The sequence below is a fragment of the Cygnus atratus genome, chromosome 4, assembly GCF_013377495.2.
Source record: "Cygnus atratus isolate AKBS03 ecotype Queensland, Australia chromosome 4, CAtr_DNAZoo_HiC_assembly, whole genome shotgun sequence".
Lineage (NCBI taxonomy): Eukaryota > Metazoa > Chordata > Aves > Anseriformes > Anatidae > Cygnus > Cygnus atratus.
In genome coordinates this window covers 61,224,894-61,245,249 of record NC_066365.1, presented here as the reverse complement: position 1 = coordinate 61,245,249, position 20,356 = coordinate 61,224,894, and the positions used below count along the sequence as shown (strand labels likewise).

Genomic DNA, 20,356 nt, shown 5'->3' with positions numbered 1-20,356 from the left:
ATAAATCGGCACTGCCTGTCTCATATTATGTTATGTTCAGTCTGACAGTAGAAATCGGGTTCCTCTGAGGTCTGACTTCATCCTCAAGCTTCCTCAAATTCCACTGAGTGTTCGAACAAATCGGAGACATTCTACATTAATGGTTATCACCAACATCTTAGGTGAGTTATCTAAAAGACTGGGAGAAACTGAACTCCGTGCTCTAGCAATCATTCCTACACATCTGTTCAATAGTGGCTAGAACCACAAAGAAGAATTCTGACTTGAAAATGAATGCCTTTAAATTTAATCTTCAAGCTTGACTGCTGAAACTGATTCCTCAGTATCTTAACCTTCTTAAAAGAATTAATTTTCAGAGGGTTGCTGCTCTGTACTTTCTGAAATTTAAGCGCCTCACACATGCCTTTCACTCCCTACTGAATATAGCTATTCTATTCCTATCCCAGATGCCTCATTGAAGAGACTCAAGTTAAGTGAGATGAATCTGGGCAGTTTATGTGCATTCTGCTGGAAGGAAAAATACTGAAAAATGATTTCGGCACCTGTACCTTGTAGAGTGTACATGATGCTGACTAATGTGGTATAAACATCTCGACAGTTGTGTTGATCAAAAGCTCATCAAAAACATTTCTAAAAATGATTGGTTAGACAACTCAGACAGAATTGCCTTCAAATGCAAAAAGCACTGCATCGCTCCTTGAGTAACTAGCTTAATACCAATGGCTACAACCTCCTTACAGTTCTCCAAAGCTGTATACTTGCTGGGAGACACTGTACTGATGTTACAGCAACCAAGTTATATGGCAGCTTGGTAAAAACTCTGTAACACAGTATATGCCACCAGAGCATTATGACTTTTTAGATTTCCAGGTATGACTACAGTCCTTTGGAAGAAGCTAAATAAACTTATTTTCCTCTGAAGTGAAAGCACAGCTCCATTTGAAATACCTTTGTTTTAAAAAGTTGTTTTCATGTCAGTATACCCACTTCATGTTGGCTTACAAACCAAAATGGATATTGGGCATACAAATACTATGTGCACCTGCTTGGATGTAGGATTTTGGAAAAGCAAGCTTTTTGTAGTTTCCTTCTGTTTTCCATCTATATTCCCTTTTTATTTTTTTTTCCCAGTCTTGCTGAGGTGTTTATGATTGCCCTCAAATTAGTATCATCTGTAATTTTTAGTAAGTTGCTTATTTTTACTTCCAGATCATCAATTCATATGTGAGGTGAGCTCTAAACCAAATTTTTGTAGAATCTCCCTCCCTACAATCCGATGTCATAAAACTTTAGCTTACAGTTCCTGATTCACGTTGCATCTTGTCTGTCAAAAACATTTTTTACCTAACTTTGACATCATTTAACAAAACTTAAATAACGAAAGCACCACAATTTTACATTTTGGGTGTAACTATAAAGCAGAATAAGAAAATCAGTCAGCATGACATTTACATGAAATTTATTTCTATTTCTTTGTTATCTCTGCAGTGAATCAAATTCAGCTTCAGTGTATTTATCAGGTTAAGCTGTATTCCAATGCTGTCACAGAATTTTTATTTTTCAGTAAAGGTTAAGTTAGGTAAAATTTGTGTCTATTGAAAAAACACAGACCTCAATGAAAACATTTAAACAGATGATGCTTGTTCATTGATAAATCTACTGATGTGTTCGACACGCACACCTATATGGAAAAGCAGAGATTAAGACTAAATTGTCGGATCAGAGAATGCTTAATGCTCACCTTTTGCAATCTGTCTTGGCAAAGTTCTTGCATGACTCCTCAAGGTCTCAAATACCCCCATAAATTTTTGTCCTTTACAGCCTTGGATGAGTTCAACTACCCTTATGAAGCTGTATCAGACAGTTGACATGCAAGAAATAGATGTCTTCAAAAGAAAACTACATTTATAACTCCACTCTCTGTCTGTTTTAAGGTCAGTGTAGTGTATGTGAATTTTTAGTACAGAAGTAAAGTTTAGTGAAGTTCACAACTCTGTGATAACAGAAGGAATCAAAAAGCTGTTGTATTGTATTTCACTGACAATTTAGTTATCTGGTTTTTGTTACGTATCTAAACCAGATCTAAAGACAGTGGTGATAGAATTCATTTACCAAATTAGCACTCAATATAGTGAAAATGTTCAATCAAGTCTCAAATTTTTAAAGATCTTTAAGGGGTCAAAAATTGCAGATACATGTTTAGCACTTTTAAAGGGTTGGTGTTGTTTTGCATTTTTATGATGCTTAACTGAAACTTTAACCTTCTATAAGAGCTTTAAGAATCTTGGTACAGATTATCATAATGCAACAGTACCCAGTCTTAAATGAAGTAAATCAAATTCATCAAGTTCTCACTTAATACCTGTTTTTTCAAAGTATTTCCTTACTTTAAATACAGTAGAATTTAATTCTACAAGTAGAAATCAAGAAGTGATGGGACAAACTGATTGGAAAAAAATCCAATGAGCGCTATTCAATATGAAGATACTTCTGTGGTCTCCAGAAAACACAGGGAAATCACCGGAGGCAGGCAGAGTACCTTGCACAAGCGCACTAAAGGCATGTCATACTCCTGCCACTCTCTGGGCACCATCAGAGATGAGCTACTGCCTCAGATATGCCCCAGCTTGTCCTCATGTCTTTGTCAGCACAGTGTTTTTTAAAAGATTTTTTTTTCTTTCAGTTTCTCTCCCTCCTCACAAAGCAGTACCATAAAAGTCAGAATCAAGACCCAAAGGACAGATATCGTAATACTACGTTATTACTCACATACCCCAATTTCTACCGTAATACTAGACTGAAAATAGCCATTACTCACATTCACATTTCAAGAAGACATTCTTATTAAGCAAATACACAAGAGCTAGCCTGAATATTAATGTTTCCACTAATTTTTATGTATGCTTTGATCTTTAATTTTTAAGCATTAAAGTTTGATGTATCGTATTTGTGTTGCAAACCATGACTCCCCTGAAGGACCAGGAAGCAGTGGTTATTGCTGCAGCCTGCAGGACTGTACACCCTGGCTGCACAAGCGGGCAGGAGCTGTACTGTGCCCCAGTACATCTGCAGATCAGTGGGTAAGAACTGCAAGGAGCACCACCAAGATCACCTGTCCTGTAGTTTTGAGGCATTTCATTATTTCTATAAAATACTAAGCATATTAGTAAGAACAATATTAAGCAAAAACGTGTAAAAGTACCAGCTATTGTTCTAAACAGCCCTGTTATCAAATTCTAGTAGTTCCCTCCTCCTGAAAAAATGCCAGATATTCAACTATAACCTCATATTTACATTTAAAGGTAGCTCTCATATAAACCTCCAACTGTCAGTGAACAGTCACAACCAAATACTGTAATTTCCAAAGACAATTACAATAGTAAATGGCTCTGGTAGTGATCAGTTTTAAGTTAATACTGTGTTTAAGTGCTTAAGGGCCAAGTCATATGAAGTTCTGAATGACAACTACATTAAAAAGGTGCAATATTACTTCAGACGAATTTTACCGAGTTCATGATATTAAGAAAAATCCCAAATTGAGAACAGACAGTCTGTAGTTCCCTTACAAAATAAAGGCAGTGCTTCCTCAGTAACAGGGTTAAGTGACATTCTGCTGCCCCCGAGCCCCTTGGAAGACAAGTGCACGTACAGTAAGTACAATGCCAAGTCTGAACCAGCACAACTGAGCCTGAGCTAATGTGTCCCACTGGGAGGCAAGATAAATTAACTCAGTCTTGGTACTGGAGTAATTCACACATCTCCTGATGGCTCTAAGCACCGCTGAGAAGAACTTGTGTGTCTGTCTGCTCCTACTAAAAGCACAGGTTCTTCAGCAGCACACAGAGACAGCCTGGTGGTGCACACCTGGGAAAAACAGGTGAGCTGTTACAGTGAGAGCTCATGTGGTTAAGATCTGACTGCAGACTTGGGAAAAGAGTTCCACCTCAGTGTAACTGCTCTTTTAATAAAACACTTTTTTTACCTAAGGCAACGTGACTTCAGGGAAAACAAGAACACAACGTTTTATGGATGAAAATACTTCATATACCACATGCAATGCTGAAGTGTTCAAAAGCCTGAATATACAACTTTAGAGTATTTAAGTGGGAAAGCTGAGTAGGCAATCACTTCTAACTTGGGTATAATCTTTTCCATTGTAAAATGCTGACTTCTCTATACTGCTTAAAGAAAATGTTAGAAGAAAGGTATAGTTATAAAGTCACTGAAAAGGGTACTTTGGGACATTATCCATGAAGAAAAGATTGAACATGATAAACTATAACCTTGCAAATTTCCTTTACGCAATTAGTGGACCAACAGATATTTTATTACCCACTGCCTGTAATGTGGATATTAAGAAAATGCATTTTGTTTATAAACAAATAATTTACATGGGGGCCTCAAGATAGTGATATATTTGATAAATCTGATATACAGCTTCCATTATGAAGTAGCTTTTAGTTGTCAATTACTAAGGCTGTCAGATTTTCTGCAAACTTGATATATAGTTGGTAACAAATTAGTTAAAATGTTAAGAAGGTAATTCCAATACATAGATGCCATTCATATACCTTGAATTAATTTAAATGACAGTTTCTAGCCATCTAAATAAGAAGATTATGGGTTACTTCCTAATAGAAATAGTGGCTTTAATACTGTTTTTGACTAGTTAACACAATTACATGACATTGCACATGGACTTTATGATCTGGGAGTTCCCTTCCAGTTCTGTACGGAAATGGTACTGCTGACAGGTTAAGAAATCTTAGTCTGTACGTTTTTGTCAGCTAACAGGCAACAATAGTGCTACCTTTGAAATCCTGATAGAAAATTGTATGTAAAAATAATTTAAACAAATGCATCATCAAATATATCATGGGGATATTGACAGCTGACTTTTCTAGTCTTTTTAGGACAAAATGTAAGCAGCTTTACAAAATGATTCTTTCTTTCTTTCTATGCCTACATGGAAACCAGTTTTTATATTCTTTGCCCAAAGGAAAAGTACTGTAGCTCCAAAAGCGTGATCCTAGTTTTTATGCTGCTCCATTTTGCTTCATTTCTGTAGAATGCTGAATACCTCTCTAGAGAACTGACATCAAAAAGCCTTGAGCACACAGTAGAGCTCTGGTAGCGTAATAACTAATTGCACATCAGCTGGGCCACGGCAAGCACTGGTTACTGAGTACTGTTAATACATCATAGTAAATAAGGTCAATGAACTTAACTTAAACTTAGTTAAGAAACACAACATATTTCAGCTAGGAACATGGGCCAACAGGAATGCTCAGACAGTTACAGCTGCTCAGCTGATATGTGCTTCCAGAGTAAACCATTGGACTTTGATCATATTTCCACCCCAAACCTATCAGCCACTTTTTATGGCAAATAAAATAGGAAAGGTTAAATGATCTGATATACAGCTATCCTGCAAAACACTGGAGTGGTGTAAATAATCTATGTGCTCACACACATACAGATGATTTGCTAATTCTTCTCAGAAATTTCCACCTCTAGAGTGAAACTAATAGAACTAAATAACGGAATCACAAAATGGTTTGGGAAGGGAACTTAAAGGTCACCTAGACCAACCTCCCTGCCATGGGCACGGACACCTCCCACCAGACCAGGTTGCTCAAAGCCCCATCTAGCCCGGCCTTGAACGACTCCAGGGATGGAGCATCCACAGCTTCTCTGGGCAACTTTTTCCAATGCCTCACCATCCTCTGAGTAAAGAATTTCCTCCTACAGTCTAATCCAAACCTACCCTCTTTTAGCTTAAAACCACTACCCCTTGTTCTATCACTACATGCCCTTGTAAAAAGTCTCTCCATCTTTCTTATAAGCACCCTTTAAGCATTCTTCTCTAACCTAAACCCTCCCACCTCTCTTAGCTTTCCTTAGCAGGAGAGGTGCTCCATCCCCTTGGTCATCTTTGTGGCCCTCCTCTGGACCCACTCCAACAGGTCCATGTCCTTCAGGCCCCAGAGCTGAACACAGGGCTCCAGGTGGGGTCTCACGAGAGTAGAGCAGAGGGGTAGAATCACCTCCCTCGACCTGCTGGCCACTCTGCTTTTGATGCAGCCCAGGATACATCTGGCTTTCTGGGCTGCAAGCACACATTGCCAGCTCACATCCAATTTTTCATCCACCGTAGCCTCCATGTCCTTCTCTGCAGGGCTGGAGAATATGCTAATGTATCTCACACACTTTTGTGCAAAAGTCAGACATCCTTCCTCAAACAACTAATGAAAGTGGGTTTTGCTTATCTGACTCATTTCCCACTGAAGCTTATTAAATAATGTTCATATTTTCTACTCTACTGACTCAGCTGAAGGGCAATAAACCTTCTGGTGACTGGTGGTGTTAAGCAGCCAGAGTACGTAACATTTTCAGCTGCTCCACACAGAGACGTTAAGGAACATCTGCCTATGCTGCTTCTTGTACAAAAAGAGCACACTTGTTCCCACTTGATGTTTCTTTCCCCTGCAGGTGAAAAAAAAGGGTTTACTGTGTTTTACCAGCAATTAACTTTTCCCTGCATTGGCACTCTGTTCCTCCGTTCAGGTCCACAGGATTCGACATATGCAGAATTCTCACCAGACTGCCTGATTTTTTAAAAAATAAAAATCTATTTAACCAGAAATACTACAATTTAAAATGTGTTTCTTGCAACAAAGCTCCCAAATTCCCCATAAAGAGTCACATGAACCCCTAGAGAAAATGAGTAACTATCTCTCCTCATTAAAAATATTCCTCCATTGGTCTCCAGGAATTTGTCTCTGAGAAGGAAACAGAATTGTTTCGTGACTTAGGGAGCTCTCTGATAACCAGATAAGGTCACCACCCTAGTTATTCATACTAGGCTTGGTTCCAGGGCATTAGGTTTGCCTGAGCCCCACTGCAGAGGTTTGAAAAGAAGCCTGAATATCATGGATATCTGTACTGTACCTAGTGCTTGCCAGCTCTGTCCAGGCTGCCTTTTCACTGAAAGCTGATCCATGCTCCTAAGCACTCTTCTTCAAGAGTTCACTTGCATTCCTCATCCTATCTCAAGTGAAAAGAACTGTCCTGAGAACCTGTAAGCAGATGAAAATCCTGTAATTGCCAGTGGATATTAGAAACCCATAGCCTGAGGCAGCAGGGAGCCCAATGCTTCTTATAAAATTCACCACACATTTTAAACTCCATGTTATTGCTAAACATACTGGAAATGCAAGGAATTGATATGCACAAAAGAGCATACCAAGGGTGCAGTGTTTGATGCATCACTACATCACTGGCACAAAGTTGTGCATTCTGCTACAATCATGAAAATGTACCAACTGAAGTCCCTATAATTCAAATGTTGCAGAAAGGTATCTACCAAACAAGTGTGTCATCTGTCTATGTGAATGACAACTCCAGATGGGCATTCCCATCTGGAAGCAGAATTTTTCTGTCTGAATTTTTTTACTTCTTAAATCTCATGAGTTATCTTCTGAAAACTCAAAGCCAAGTTCATTGACAAATAGCTGCAAAGTAACCTGATTTTAATGTCAAAAGCCAGAAGACCCAGACATCTCTCATCCAAAGTCACTAATATTACCACGTCTTGTACATTTTTTACTTGCATTAAAAACTTCAGGTTTTAATTTGTAATTTCTTTTTTTAGAATATATTTTTAAAACAAAACCTGGTTAGTCTCATATTCATTTAGTACCATGTGCTAATGCTTTAAAAGAAGTAACTAAACTGCACAATGAACAATAAAATCCTGCCATGTTTTCATTAGTGTACTTCAAATATGGGAAGCCAGATGTCTAATGGTAAACAAGAGTCTGTGGTTAATTCTGCTGTGAATTGTAAAAGCCACCTTACTTTTTTGGAGGGGGAGTAGGAGGAGGAGGGGAAGTAAGAGCCTGACTGAGCTTATAAATATGCCATACTGAATACATAGCTTTTCCACATTGTATTTCTCTGCATCCACTAAATCCAGATCACCCCTCAAGTCAGTTCTGCTTATGAAAGACTCCAATTCCATTACTTGGCAATTAAAATTATTTATTTTTGCACTTTCAAACAGATGCATTTTTCCTCACTTTCAGTTTAGTGGATAGCTATTCCAATACCAGAGCACTACAACTATTGCTATTACCATCTGACATCTGCACCTTTAATTTCAAAGACTCCCAAGCGCTGAGATCCTTTGCAAGGACAGACGGGTACTGGCAGGGCAGAACGGAGCAGGCGTGATACAGCCTGTGTTGAACACCTTGAACATGCAACAGAACAAACGTGCTTGGTGAAATGTCAACAGTGGTAAGAGTTAGTCTTTGAAAAGGAGGGCCAGGCTTCTAAAAAAATCATAAATGGCCTCCATATGAGCTACAGAAAGCAGTAGTTTGTCACCTGAAGCAGAATTCCTGGAGGTTTGTATTTTTACCACTACAGCAAAAATAGTGCAGAACAGAAAAAGCACTACATGACCGAAGGTGTGAAAACTTGCTGTGTTCTACCTCTCCAAAAGCAGAAACAGCAGGACAGTAGAATGAGAGCTGCTTTCAAGACCTCTGTGCCCTGATTACTTGTGGGGATTCCCATACCAACAAACATCGTACCATGTCACCAGGAGTTCACACTGCTGATAGAAACCATCACCTCGCCCAGCTTGGTTCTGCTACTGATGTCTCTGCACGCTGCTCCTTTGCCTTTGAGTAGGAGGCAGCCACCACTGACTATAAAACAGAGAAACAGAATGCAAGGCAGCTTTTGTATCATACACCTAATTTAAACATTTTGTATTCATTTCTCCTTTTGCCACAATGCAGAGTGGATGAACAGAATCACACCACCCAGTTCCAACCCCCTGCCACGGGCAGGGACACCTCCCACTAGACCAGGTTGCTCAAAGCCCTATCCAGCCTGGCCTTGAACACCTCCAGGGATGGGGCATCCACAGCTTCTCTGGGCAACCTGTGCCAGTGCCTCACAGCCCTCAAAGGAAAGAATTTCTTCAAAGTATCTAAACTAAACCTACCCTCTTTTAGTTTAAAGCCATTACCCCTTGTCCTACCCCTACACTCCCTGACAGAGTCCTTCCCCAGCTTTCCTGTAGCCCCCTTCAGGTACTGGAAGGCCACTCTAAGGTCTCCCTGGAGCCGTCTCTTCTCCAGGCTGAACAACCCCAACTCCTTCAGCCTGTCTTCATAGGAGAGGTGCTCCAGCCCCTTCATCATCTTTATTATGGCCCTCCTCTGGACTCAGATTCTAATATGTCCACGTCCTTCTTGTGCTGGGGGGCCCAGAGCAGAATGCAGCACTCCCAGTAGGGTCTCGTGAGAGCAACGTAGAGGGAAAGAATCACCTCCCTCACCATGCTGGTCATGCTGCTTTTGATGCAGCCGTGGATACAGTTGGCTTTCTGGGCTGCAAACATACATTGCCAGCTCATGTTGAGCTTCTCATCAACCAACATCCCTAGGTCCTTCTCCTCAGGGCTGCTTTCAGTCCATTCTCTGCCCAGCCTGTATTTGTGCTTGGGATTGCCCTGGCCCTAGTGCAGGACCTTGCGCTTGGCCTTGTTGAACCTCGTGAGGTTTGCACAGGCCCACCTCTCCAACACGTCCGGGTCCCTCTGGATGGCATCCCTTCCCTTTAATGTGTCAACCACACCACACAGCTGGGTGTCATCAGCAAACTTGCTGAGGGTGCACTCAATCCCACTGTCCATGTGGAGATGATTGAATGAAATTGTCAATGAAATTGTCATCACTAGGACAGAAAGTTGTAGTTGTATAACAGATAGCAGTAGGTCATACTATGTTAGAAACAGGAAAAGAGAACCCTATGAGCAAATTAAAACTAAGAATGAATTCATTATGGTTATCCCAGCTGTAACAGAAAAGAAATGAGAGTGATTTGAAAGGGAACTCTCAAAGTTCCTAGGCCAAAACCGATTATAACACTTTTTTCATATACCCATTTTTCTGCTAATGCAATCTCAGATTTTACTTCATAGCTGTTTGCTGTTGGTATAGCAATAGTATACTCAGAATATAGAAAAGAAAGTGTATGATTAAAATTCAAATCCTGCCCCAAGTTCTCTGTAATCATGGTGTTATAGCAGAGAAAATTGGTTCTTGAAAAGCCACATTCTAAAATAGAATGATTTGCTTTTCAGAAGTACTTTTCTGAGTTTCAAGTATAAAACAAGATGACTTAAAAGTATCCAGATGAGGACTTCTGTTAAAAGTAGAAATTACCCAACCCACCTTTTAACAGTAGAAATTTATCAGGAACATATAATTTGATGAAAACCTTACTAACATTTTGCCAGGATCCTTTGTTCTGAGGTAAAATTTTTGCCTTTCTGCTGCAAAAATAGCTCTCAAAAGTTTTTATCCCCCAAGTCTATCTTTATAAAGTAAGCGAATAGTTTTTACATGGAATAAGGCATTCTTTCCCTCATAAGAGTTGAGATTAGAGAGACTTTAAAAAGAATCATGATGTATAAAAAGGAAGGCACAGAAATCTCTACAGAATATGAATTCAGCTTGTGGAGTTGAAAAGTTGAAGAAGGGTTTCTTTGCACAGATCTCATCAATATGCTCTAGGTCAGATGTTGAGAAATGGATTACTCAGAAAGAAGGATATGGTAATTCCTCAACTCTTCTACTCTGAAGTATAATCAGCTCCCAATTAGCATAAGAGACACACTTATTGCTTTTCTGTTAGAAAAGGGATTTTTTTTTGAGTGGTATTTATGGTCAATTTTTACTTAATATCAATCTAAGATAGCAACTGAATACCAGACAGAGACCAAGAAATTTAGGAAAATCATAATCTGATTTACAGCCATCTTTCCATGCACATTTCACTCTGTTTGAGGAATCGGGAATGGTATTAATAAACAGAAAGTGCTCCTCTCTAAGAATAATAAAAAGCGATATTGTCATGTACTTGGATAGTTAGCTTACAATTACCACAGAATCAACATGTGCCTTAAAGAGTAATGCGTGCATCTGTGGGCATAAAGTAAGGATCAAATTTTTTATGGTGCTCTTATAGAAACATACAACCAAAGCACTGGTAAGTAAGCATGGGCATAGGTACAGTATAGTAAGTATATACAGTTAGTACATGTGTAAGTATAGGTAGCTCTTGTCTATGTATAATACACGATATAAATTATCATATATAGTCATCATTAGATGAGAACAATGGCAAGCCATTCTAGCAAGCCATTCTAACTCATACATTTTAATGCTTTCCTATTGCATTGCTAAAATGCAGTAAAGATACAGAGCATGTAAAAGTGTTAAAAGTGTTAATAAACCAGGGTATGAAATAGCTTTTTCTCACTAACAAAGGTGAAGCATAAAAGTAGCTTAAAAGGTAACTGTCACCTGCTACAGATTTTCTCTCTTTTTTTTTTTTTTAAGAAGAAAATATTCAAACATTTCTTAGTGTAGCTTGGTATTGACTGAAAGTTTTAGTACCATATATTACGTCATCTAGTTCTGTCTTCTCCAACTCTTGTCTTTTACTAAGGTCATTTAATGAGTTTCCGTTTATGCACATCAGTTACAATTAAGCACGAGACAAGAAGTAATACTCTTTAGCACCACAGTTTGGCTGCAGTTGTGCAACAAAATCACATGAGAATCTATAAAATGCAGGTGAAATGACATCTTGGTAATTCCAGGAAAAAGCCCCTAAGGTCAATTCATTTGAGCAGAGTGCAGACACGAAGACAAACCCCATGTCTTCGCATAGCCTGAGCTCTTCTCCCTGTCACTCCCCACTACTTAGAGCTTTTGAGTGTGAAACCCAGGTCGCAAGCCACACAGGCAACCTGCGAAGGCTGTTCCGTAGCACCTGCAGGGAACTGTTGGAAACGAAGTTTGTGCACAGGGATGCTCTCAGGAAGCACCTTACAGGACAGCGGCGCTTTCCTTGCCCTCCTCCCAGGCAGGGGCCACGGGCAGAGGCAGCTCCGAGCCTGGGCTGGGGCAGCCTCACCTCGCTGGGAAGGCTGCCACGGGCAGACCTACCTTGGTGAGCTGGGCAATCTTCTTGCACATTTTCATGTGAATTTCCTTATTGCATCCTTCCGCCGAGCTGCTGCGAAGGGCTTTAGATCCATTGCAAGTCCCGGGCTGATGAAGCTTGTTTATGCCAGAGGCCATTAGGCTGGAAATATTTTAATCAAGTCCGTTTGTGTATGCTCCAGGCAGTGCAAGCCTGTCCTCGCTGCTCGCCTCCCCACACTCAAACCCCCGCAGCACTGGAGGAACTTCAGCCCCAAACAGGGCAAGCTGCAGCAGCTGCTTCTCTCCCTTCTGTGCAGATGTCCCAGTCCTTCAGCAAAACACCCAGGCGAGGAGGCAGAGAACAGCATGTGCAAGCCTCCTGATCGTGGTGGCTTTTTTTTTTTTTTTCCTCCCCTTCTTTTCAAATGGTTGAGCTTCCGCCAGGAGAAGATGCCAGCGGCTGGATGCTACAAATTCCCCACAGGATACACTGAGCCAGCCAGCCAGGCAGCGGCACAGACGTTGCTGGGGATCTAATAGAGAGATCGTCTGCAGATTAAGTCATGTTGCCTTCCTGGACTGCTGAAGGATCACAAGGGTCGTCAGAGGAGGATTATGGCACCTTTCACAAGCTCTGCTATTTTGGCAATCCTCTCTAAGCCCAGATGGACCAACAAAGTGATGAAGGAAAGCTAGTTCAATTTTTGCTGCTCTGCTGAAAGCAGAATGAAGCAGTTCTGCCACCTCAAACACACAGCTGAGCCCCAGAAAGGTGTCCTGGAGCAGGTCAGCCTGCCGTATCCAGAGACTGGCCAGTTCCCCTCAGTTGCACTAAACACATTGGAAAGTAGCCTGAAGAAAATGGACAATATTGCTGGGCTTTTTTTCTTCATCTGCAGCTATTCATTCTCTTGAAAAAGACCACGCTTCAAAATGTAAAAATAAATAGATTAGAGCACAGCAAAAGAAGGAAAAGGGCATAAAAAAGGCAAGTTTTTTTTTTTTTTTTTTAAGAATGGTTCAGTAAAGTGTTGTGAAAGAAGAAAAAACCTACTGGACATGTTTAAACAAGTCCAGGAGACAGGCAAGGGAGGAGAAAGCAAAGTAGGGGGAAAACAGAGGTGAAGAAAAAGGAGAATGAACAGGTAGGAAAGCTGAGAGCTGCTCAACACCCTGCGATGTGTCACCACAGCCAATGCAAGGGACCCCAGAGAGCAAGCCCCATCTCTGCCCAGACGAGTACGCAGGGGACAGAGGCTGCTTCTTCCCCCTGTCCCACGCAGGTAAGGCGGCTTCCCCGGCCCCCTCTCACCTTCTAGCAATACCTTCTGGGGCTAGAAGCTTCCACTTTGCTTGCCGTGGCTTTGAAAAAGAGCTTCTTGTGATCAGAATTGGGAAGAAGAATTATCCAGTGTCAGCTAACGGCAGAGCAAAAGGAATCTGCAGAAAAAGGGAAATCCTCCATGAGGACAAAAAGGGATAAGGTCCTGTTAAGAATAAGCAGTCCAAGAGGAAACAGATTGAGCAGAAGAAGAATGCCTGCAGGCAGCAGGGGGGAGAGGGAGGAGTGAGGAGATGTAAGAAGAGAAGACCTTGGGACAGAGAAACCAAACCCTTTAACTGCTGGGAGAAAAAGAGGGACTCTAAAGCTTTGGAGGCAGAATCTTCACTCCAGGAGTGAGAGTGAAGACTGACTGAGAAACTTGCAGAAAGAAAACACCAGGAAGGAAAATGAAGATGGTCACAGCCAAAGCTAGGTACTAAGCAGGGAAGAGAATTTAGCCCCGAAAGAACATTAATAAGAAAAGGTAAGAAACATAATCTTTGCACAAAGTAATGACTAAGTGTGGTATCTTCATTAATTTACATTAATGTCAAAGATGCTGCTGCCTGGGACTGGAACTTTTTCTGTGACTATGGCATAAGGACACTCCATTGCCTGGTATCTAATAAGATGTGTACACACAAAAGTTCAACTCTGCTAATATATGGTTATATTATCTTCTTTACATGGTCACTGATTTGAGGAAAAAAATGCAGGAACTTAGTTATATGCATAATTTTGATAAAATTGGCAAGCTTATTAGGACAATCAAGAGAACACAAAGGACTAGAATAGTTTCCTAGCTACCTTGTTTCCTCAGAAAAAGAACAAAATTAAATGAAAATAGAATGCTATTTAAGAGAAATGCAAAGGGTTTTAAAAGTACTTGCAATAATTCACCTGTGTTACAACTCTAATACAGAGATAGCAACGTTTATTTTTATTATTATTATTATTATTTTTCGCTGAACATGAATGCATGCCTGGATGGAGGCTTGAGGCACTTCCACTGGCAGAGTAGAGGAGCACAGAACTTCAGGTACGCTGGGAAAGCAATAAAAAAAAGGTTATTTTCAGGCAGTCTGTTAATATGCTTTGGGGGATTAGAAGGAAAAACTTGAGGCTTTGGTACAAGATGGTGTTGTAGCAGAACATAATTGGTCATTGATAAATTATTCTTATTCCGAGTCCAGACAAGACTTGTCAGCTAATAGTTCAAACATTGGAAAAGCTTCGGTCAGACCTCATGCACCAAAAAATGCAACCAGAAAACATAACTTCACAGGAGGTTCAAGGTTTCATTAGTTCTGCTACTCAGGAAAACACTTGATTTCAGTAACAGAATTTCAGCAGAGATTTTAAATGAGAATTTGACCTTTTTTTTTTTTTTTAATTGGTCTAGGGATCACCTGTGGATAAGAAGACAAAGCAAGAACATCACAAAGGGTCATTTAAGCAGATACTATACAAAAGTGGATTTTAAGTGAACCATGTGAACACTTAAGTGGATGAGAAAAATGTTCTTGAACTCGGAGCTGTACAAGGCAAAGATACAGTTTAAAATACAAATGAGAACAGTCTAAACAGAAAACACACATGCACACACACTTCTGCTTGAATTACTATTGTTGCATTTGTTTTACATAAATTATGAGAGAGAAGGTAGTTATGGCACTATAGTCTTCAAGTCTGTTAGCAACTGTACACAGGTTTATAGCTTTGCTGCTCAGGTGTGTTAACTAATTTACTTACAAAATTGTGCCATATGAATAAATGACTATATGCCTTCCACTTTCAGTACCTGCTGCTTGTTCAATATGCAGACTACACTACAGCTTCTGAAACTTTTATATCCTCCTTTGCAGTCCTCCTAACTCAACTGACTGTGGTGTGCATACTGAAGTTTAGAGACGTTTGTTCCACTAACTTTAGTCTCCTCACCCTTAGCATTTGGAAAAACACAGCACGTGGACTATTACTACATGCGAGTATGTTCTTTTCCTAACTTTGATGGAGGACTGGGACGTTGTTACATAGTAAAATTAGATATTCTTTTCATCACGTTCTCCCAAAATTTGTCAGGTCTGTTTTTTTCATAATGTAGTATTGAAGGAATTTTTACTGTCTCACTCAGTGTGGAAGTCAACAGGACTTCTGGAGAGTTCTCCTTCTTTGTAGGAGAACAAAAATATATATATATCCTTCCATAATATTTGTATACTACCTTTTCCCCTCTGTCACAAAGAAAAGAAAGAACTTGGAAAAAAAAACTGCACTCAAAGTAAGTAACTTTTGAGTTCTTATCCTTTTACCATGGTACCAAAGCAATCTGTTATTGCCTGGTTAACATAATAGCACTTGTTCCTGTCACATATTTAGTCTATAAAAGTGACTCATGTCAGAAACAATCTCTGGCAGCTGATCAGTTAATGCCAGTAAAGACATCAAAGTCAGTAAAAAGCCTCTAAGTCAACATCGTCAGGGTCGGCAAATGGGAGAAGGTGCAATTCTAGGTACAATTACAAAATCCTTGCCACCAAGCAAATTAGCTTCCTGCTTACACGGCTGACAAAAATGGCTGGAAAGCTTTCATAATACATCTTTCAAATTCTTAATGATTTAAACATCAGTACAATTAAAATAAGGTGTGACCCACCATCAAATTCACCCACTTTATCCTCACTATCTCAACTGAAACCTAAGTCCATCAGTCCAGCATTATTTATACCTACAGAAAAAAATGTGTAGGATACACAAGGTAAGACTAGCTGTTATTAAAAGGGCCACAATTCATGAATTCTAAGACACGAAGAAGATACTTCTGTTGCAAATGTTTAATGCATAAGCTTTGTCCTTAGTTTAGTGTATTGCAAACAGCTTTCCCAAAGCACAATTAATACAAAGCCCAATTCTTCCACTATTTATTTGAATACCGGTCCCACTAAAGTCAGTAGGATTTTTTTTTTTTATATATATATGAGGGCAAAATTAAACTGATTCCCCAGATTAGACTCTACTGATGTTTTCCAGCCCAATAAAATTTGCATTTGAAAATGGTGTAACAATACAGGTAGTCATTAACTGTCATGGTAGATTTCAAATGGCAAAGCCCTATCAGTAAAACAGATTTACAACTTCTCAAGTCAGTGTTTCAACAAAGGAAGATGCATCCCTAAGTGAAATGCTAATTTAATTCATAAATCACTAGTCTCGTTATTGATCTCCATTTAAATTCATTTTGATCACAGAGTGCCTTTTTGATCTCAATATAGAATTCAGGGACTGTTTATTTCCTTCTTACAGAAAAAAAGAAAGAAACAAAAAAAACTGGAAAGAGGAATAAGAAGTGGTCAGAAGACCCATAAGAACAGCTATCCTCCCCACCTAGTTCATTATCCTGCTTCCAGTAAAGCTTGCGTAGGGGTTGAATGCCAGAAAAAGGACAAGCGTAAAGAGATTCTGTCACTGGTACATCTTGGGTAATTACAATGATGGGATTATATAACTATTTTACAATTTTCCTTTCCTGCCCTCTCATAAGGCAAACAGGATTTGAGAGTCCAATTCAAAACTCATCAGAAGTGGGGCTGATTTCCCCATTGACTAAAAATAGTAACTATTTGAAAACTCGTATACAATTTTATAGCTGACTTACACACACATTTTGGAGGAATGTGGCAAACAGAATCTCTGATTACTACTGCATAATGATGGCCCTATTATGGATGAAGTATTACTGTGCTTATACTTTAATATGGAAACGAACCAACCATATGAAACAGTTATAAAAGCCCTGGAACACAAACTAAATGGGTTAGCAACAACTCTCCTTTTTTAACTTGCTTTTTACCCAGTGACCTACAAGTGAAATTACCACAAAATGAATGGCATGCAGCAAGTTTTCCTCACTCCGTGTCATTGTGTATCTGTTCACGTAACAGGACTGACAAAGGAAAGAGAAAGGCTCTTGAGCAGTGCCATCAGAAGAGACAGACACAGTCAGAAAGAGACAGCATTAACAGATGAGATCACTACTTGGAAGGACAAGGAGAGAATCTTCAGCACACTTCCCTCCAAAGCCTGGAGCAGCATCCAAGATCTGATTGTCATCATTGCTTTCCTTTTCAGTTAGGACTGTGCGCTCCTCCTGGCCTGCTCCACTCACCTCACTTGGCACTGCAGGACTGGGCCCAAGCTGGTATAGTCACTACCTTCATGCTTGTCCTGCCCTCCTTCAGCTCCTCATCCCTAAGGAAGCAGCTGGCTCTCACTGAGTCCTGACATTTAGTTCAGACCAGGACTGGAGTCCCAGGGCTGAGCTGAAATGAGGTTACCAGGACCCATGGGAAAAGGCTGGAAACCCCAGGGAGGCTGCTCAGGGGCCATTAAGACTTAATAGCACACTCAGGGCTGTGAAACATGACCTGCAAAAACTCTGACAGCAAATCCTTCCACCAGTTAAACAAAGTAAGTAGCTAGTATCACAAGAAGACAGTTACACTTTATGGAAATCTGGATTGCTGTGGCATATTTACCTGAAAGCCAGTATGTCTAACCAGGTTAGACTTCAATTTGTCACAACAGAAGCCTGACTTCCATTTCAATCTAGGAATACAAAGCCTAGCAGAAATATTTAAAGCAGACTGAAGAAATAAATCTCACATCCTGGATGAAATCGATCATAAGGGACTGCAAGGTATTCACAGGGGAAAATCTCCATCTGTAGATCTGAGATGCAGGCAGACACAGCTGGATTGCCAAATGTGAATCAAAAGTAATACACTTTGCATTATTAGTTTCACTTAAAATAAAAGTCCTGGATTTTTAAAGCCACAAGAATCATAAAGTTTTACCCGTTCTCTTCCCATTTCAATCCTCTCCTTCATAAACAGACTACTGTGGTAGAAAAAAAGCTGGATGAATTTAATTTTCCAGCACAAATATCTTAAATAGAAAGATGATTACATATTATATTTTCCTAGAAAATATGAACTTGCAAAAAAACCAAAATCTCACTGAGGATTCACCGTTGATTACGGTGCTTTTGAAGACTGTTTCTCCAACTAAAAAAAAAGTAGAAAGTTGTTTTAGCATATATGATTTTATGTAACTAATATGCTTGAACATATAGAATCCATTTCCTGCTCTCTAGGAACAGAAGGGGATTAGTCCAGATCCACAGGTGTTACCAGTTAATAGAACCTACAAAAGACTAACCTTTAAAAAGTAGGTATCTGCCAAATACATGGAAATGTATGGTAGTATGATGTTTGGAAAATCTTCCTGCCACATGTATAAATGATTTTATTTTATTTTTTTTCTTGCTGCTGCTGTCCATTCTCCACAAATAGCTCATATAACCTATAATCCTTGACACATTTGTAAATGGAAAATCATTCCATTATTTTGTTGATAAAAATCTACTAAACACTGTGACGATTCAGCTATGAAACAATACTGACCCCTAGTGTTCATCTATTCTATTTGTTAGATTTTTTTTTTCTTAGAAAACAAAAAACAAAAAATCCCTCACACACAAAACCAACACTTCTTCAGGACGGGTTATGCCTATTTGACCCACTTTCATTCCTAATGGTATGTCGTCCATCCTTCCTAAATAACTACTGCCGCTTGAGGTAATTAGACATGTTTTTATAAGCCTAAACACAGATAGATGTCAATTACCCTAAGTTCCTACAGCCCATAGTGAACTGCTTATGTCCACATTTCTGAATGTTGTTTCTAATTAGTAAGTGCTCAGAATGTTTCCATTTGACTCATCATCCACTGCACCTTGCTTCTTGTAAAGTATCTCCCCCTCTCACAGCACATTCTGTAACCAAGTCTCTCGAGTTTCAGCTTATTTGACCTTCCACTTCTTAATGAGATACAGAATTTATTCTCACTTCAAAGGATACAGTAGGTTCACGACAAATGCTTGAAAATGCAGGGGAAAATTTACACTAGTAAAAGATGCAGTCTGGAAAGAACACAAATATTCTTTCCAACAGGACAGCTACAACTCTTTATCATTCTCGCCCCTATTTCAGTAAGAAAGGGGTTTTATTACTTTTAGACACAGGCAGGACTTGGCCTGCTACCCCACTTGCTTTGGGGTAACAAAATCACAGATATGTTGAGGTCAGAAGGAACCTCTGAAGATCATCTAGTCCAACCCATGGGCGGAGCAGGATCACCAACAGCATGCTGTGTAGGATGGCATCCAGGCCAGTTTTGAGTATCTCCAGAGGAGACTCCACAGCTTCTCTGGGCAACCTGCTCCAGTGCTCTGTCACCCTCACAGTAAAGAAGTGTCCCCTCATATTGAGCTGGAACCTCCTGTGCTTCAGTTTGTGCCCACTGCCTCTCGTCCTGTCACTGGGTACAACTGAAGACACCGGCTCCATCCTCTCGACACCCTCCCCCCAGATACTTATACACATTGATGATGTCTCCCCTCACTCTCCTCTTTTCCAGGCTAAACTGGTGCAACTCTCTCAGCCTGTCCCCGTATGACAGGTGCTCCAGTCCCCTCATAACCTTCGCAGCCCTCCTCTGGACTCACTCCAGTAGCTCTATATCCTACAGATGGCCCACCTCCTTTTAATTTCTGCTTTTACTGACCCTTGCTCTAGACCAGTCACAAAATGAGCTCCAGCACAGGCATGGAGCTCACCTCACACCTTCCTAAAACGAGAAAACCCCAAACCCTTCAACCTGGCCTCTACCCCCAGCGGCAAGCAAGCCGTCACTCCCTCCACCAAACGTCCCCATCTCTTCCATCCACCAAACGTCCCCATCTCCTCCATCCACCTGCCCCTAGCCTCAGCTGATTTCTAAACCTCCTTTTCTGCACGCATGTACCGCCCCCACAACCCCGCGCAGCTCCGCGCTCTCCACAAGATGGCGGCACAGGGGTTGAGGCACGGCTCCGCCCGCCATTTCCCCGCCCGCCATTGGCTCGCCCGGCAGAGGCGCGGCGCCGCGCAACGCCAACGCCCCCTCTCCCCCCGCATCC

At 40.4% G+C, this 20,356-nt stretch overlaps 1 protein-coding gene and 1 long non-coding RNA gene across 2 annotated transcripts in view; one reads left to right on the top strand and one right to left on the bottom strand.

Moving 5' to 3' along the window:
- The window catches only part of FAM184B (family with sequence similarity 184 member B), a 41,961-nt gene extending 28,141 nt beyond the window's left edge, over nt 1-13,820 (bottom strand). The window contains 2 exon segments of the mRNA XM_050710261.1: nt 12,036-12,940; nt 13,327-13,820. Coding sequence (XP_050566218.1) covers nt 12,036-12,170 — 135 coding nt within the window. The 5' untranslated portion in view covers nt 12,171-12,940; nt 13,327-13,820.
- On the top strand, nt 13,677-18,723 carry LOC118259471 (uncharacterized). The gene is made up of 3 exons (XR_004782033.2): nt 13,677-13,822; nt 14,741-15,619; nt 17,280-18,723. It is a non-coding gene; the product is annotated as an uncharacterized LOC118259471 (long non-coding RNA).
- The last annotated feature ends 1,633 nt before the right edge of the window (nt 18,724-20,356 follow it).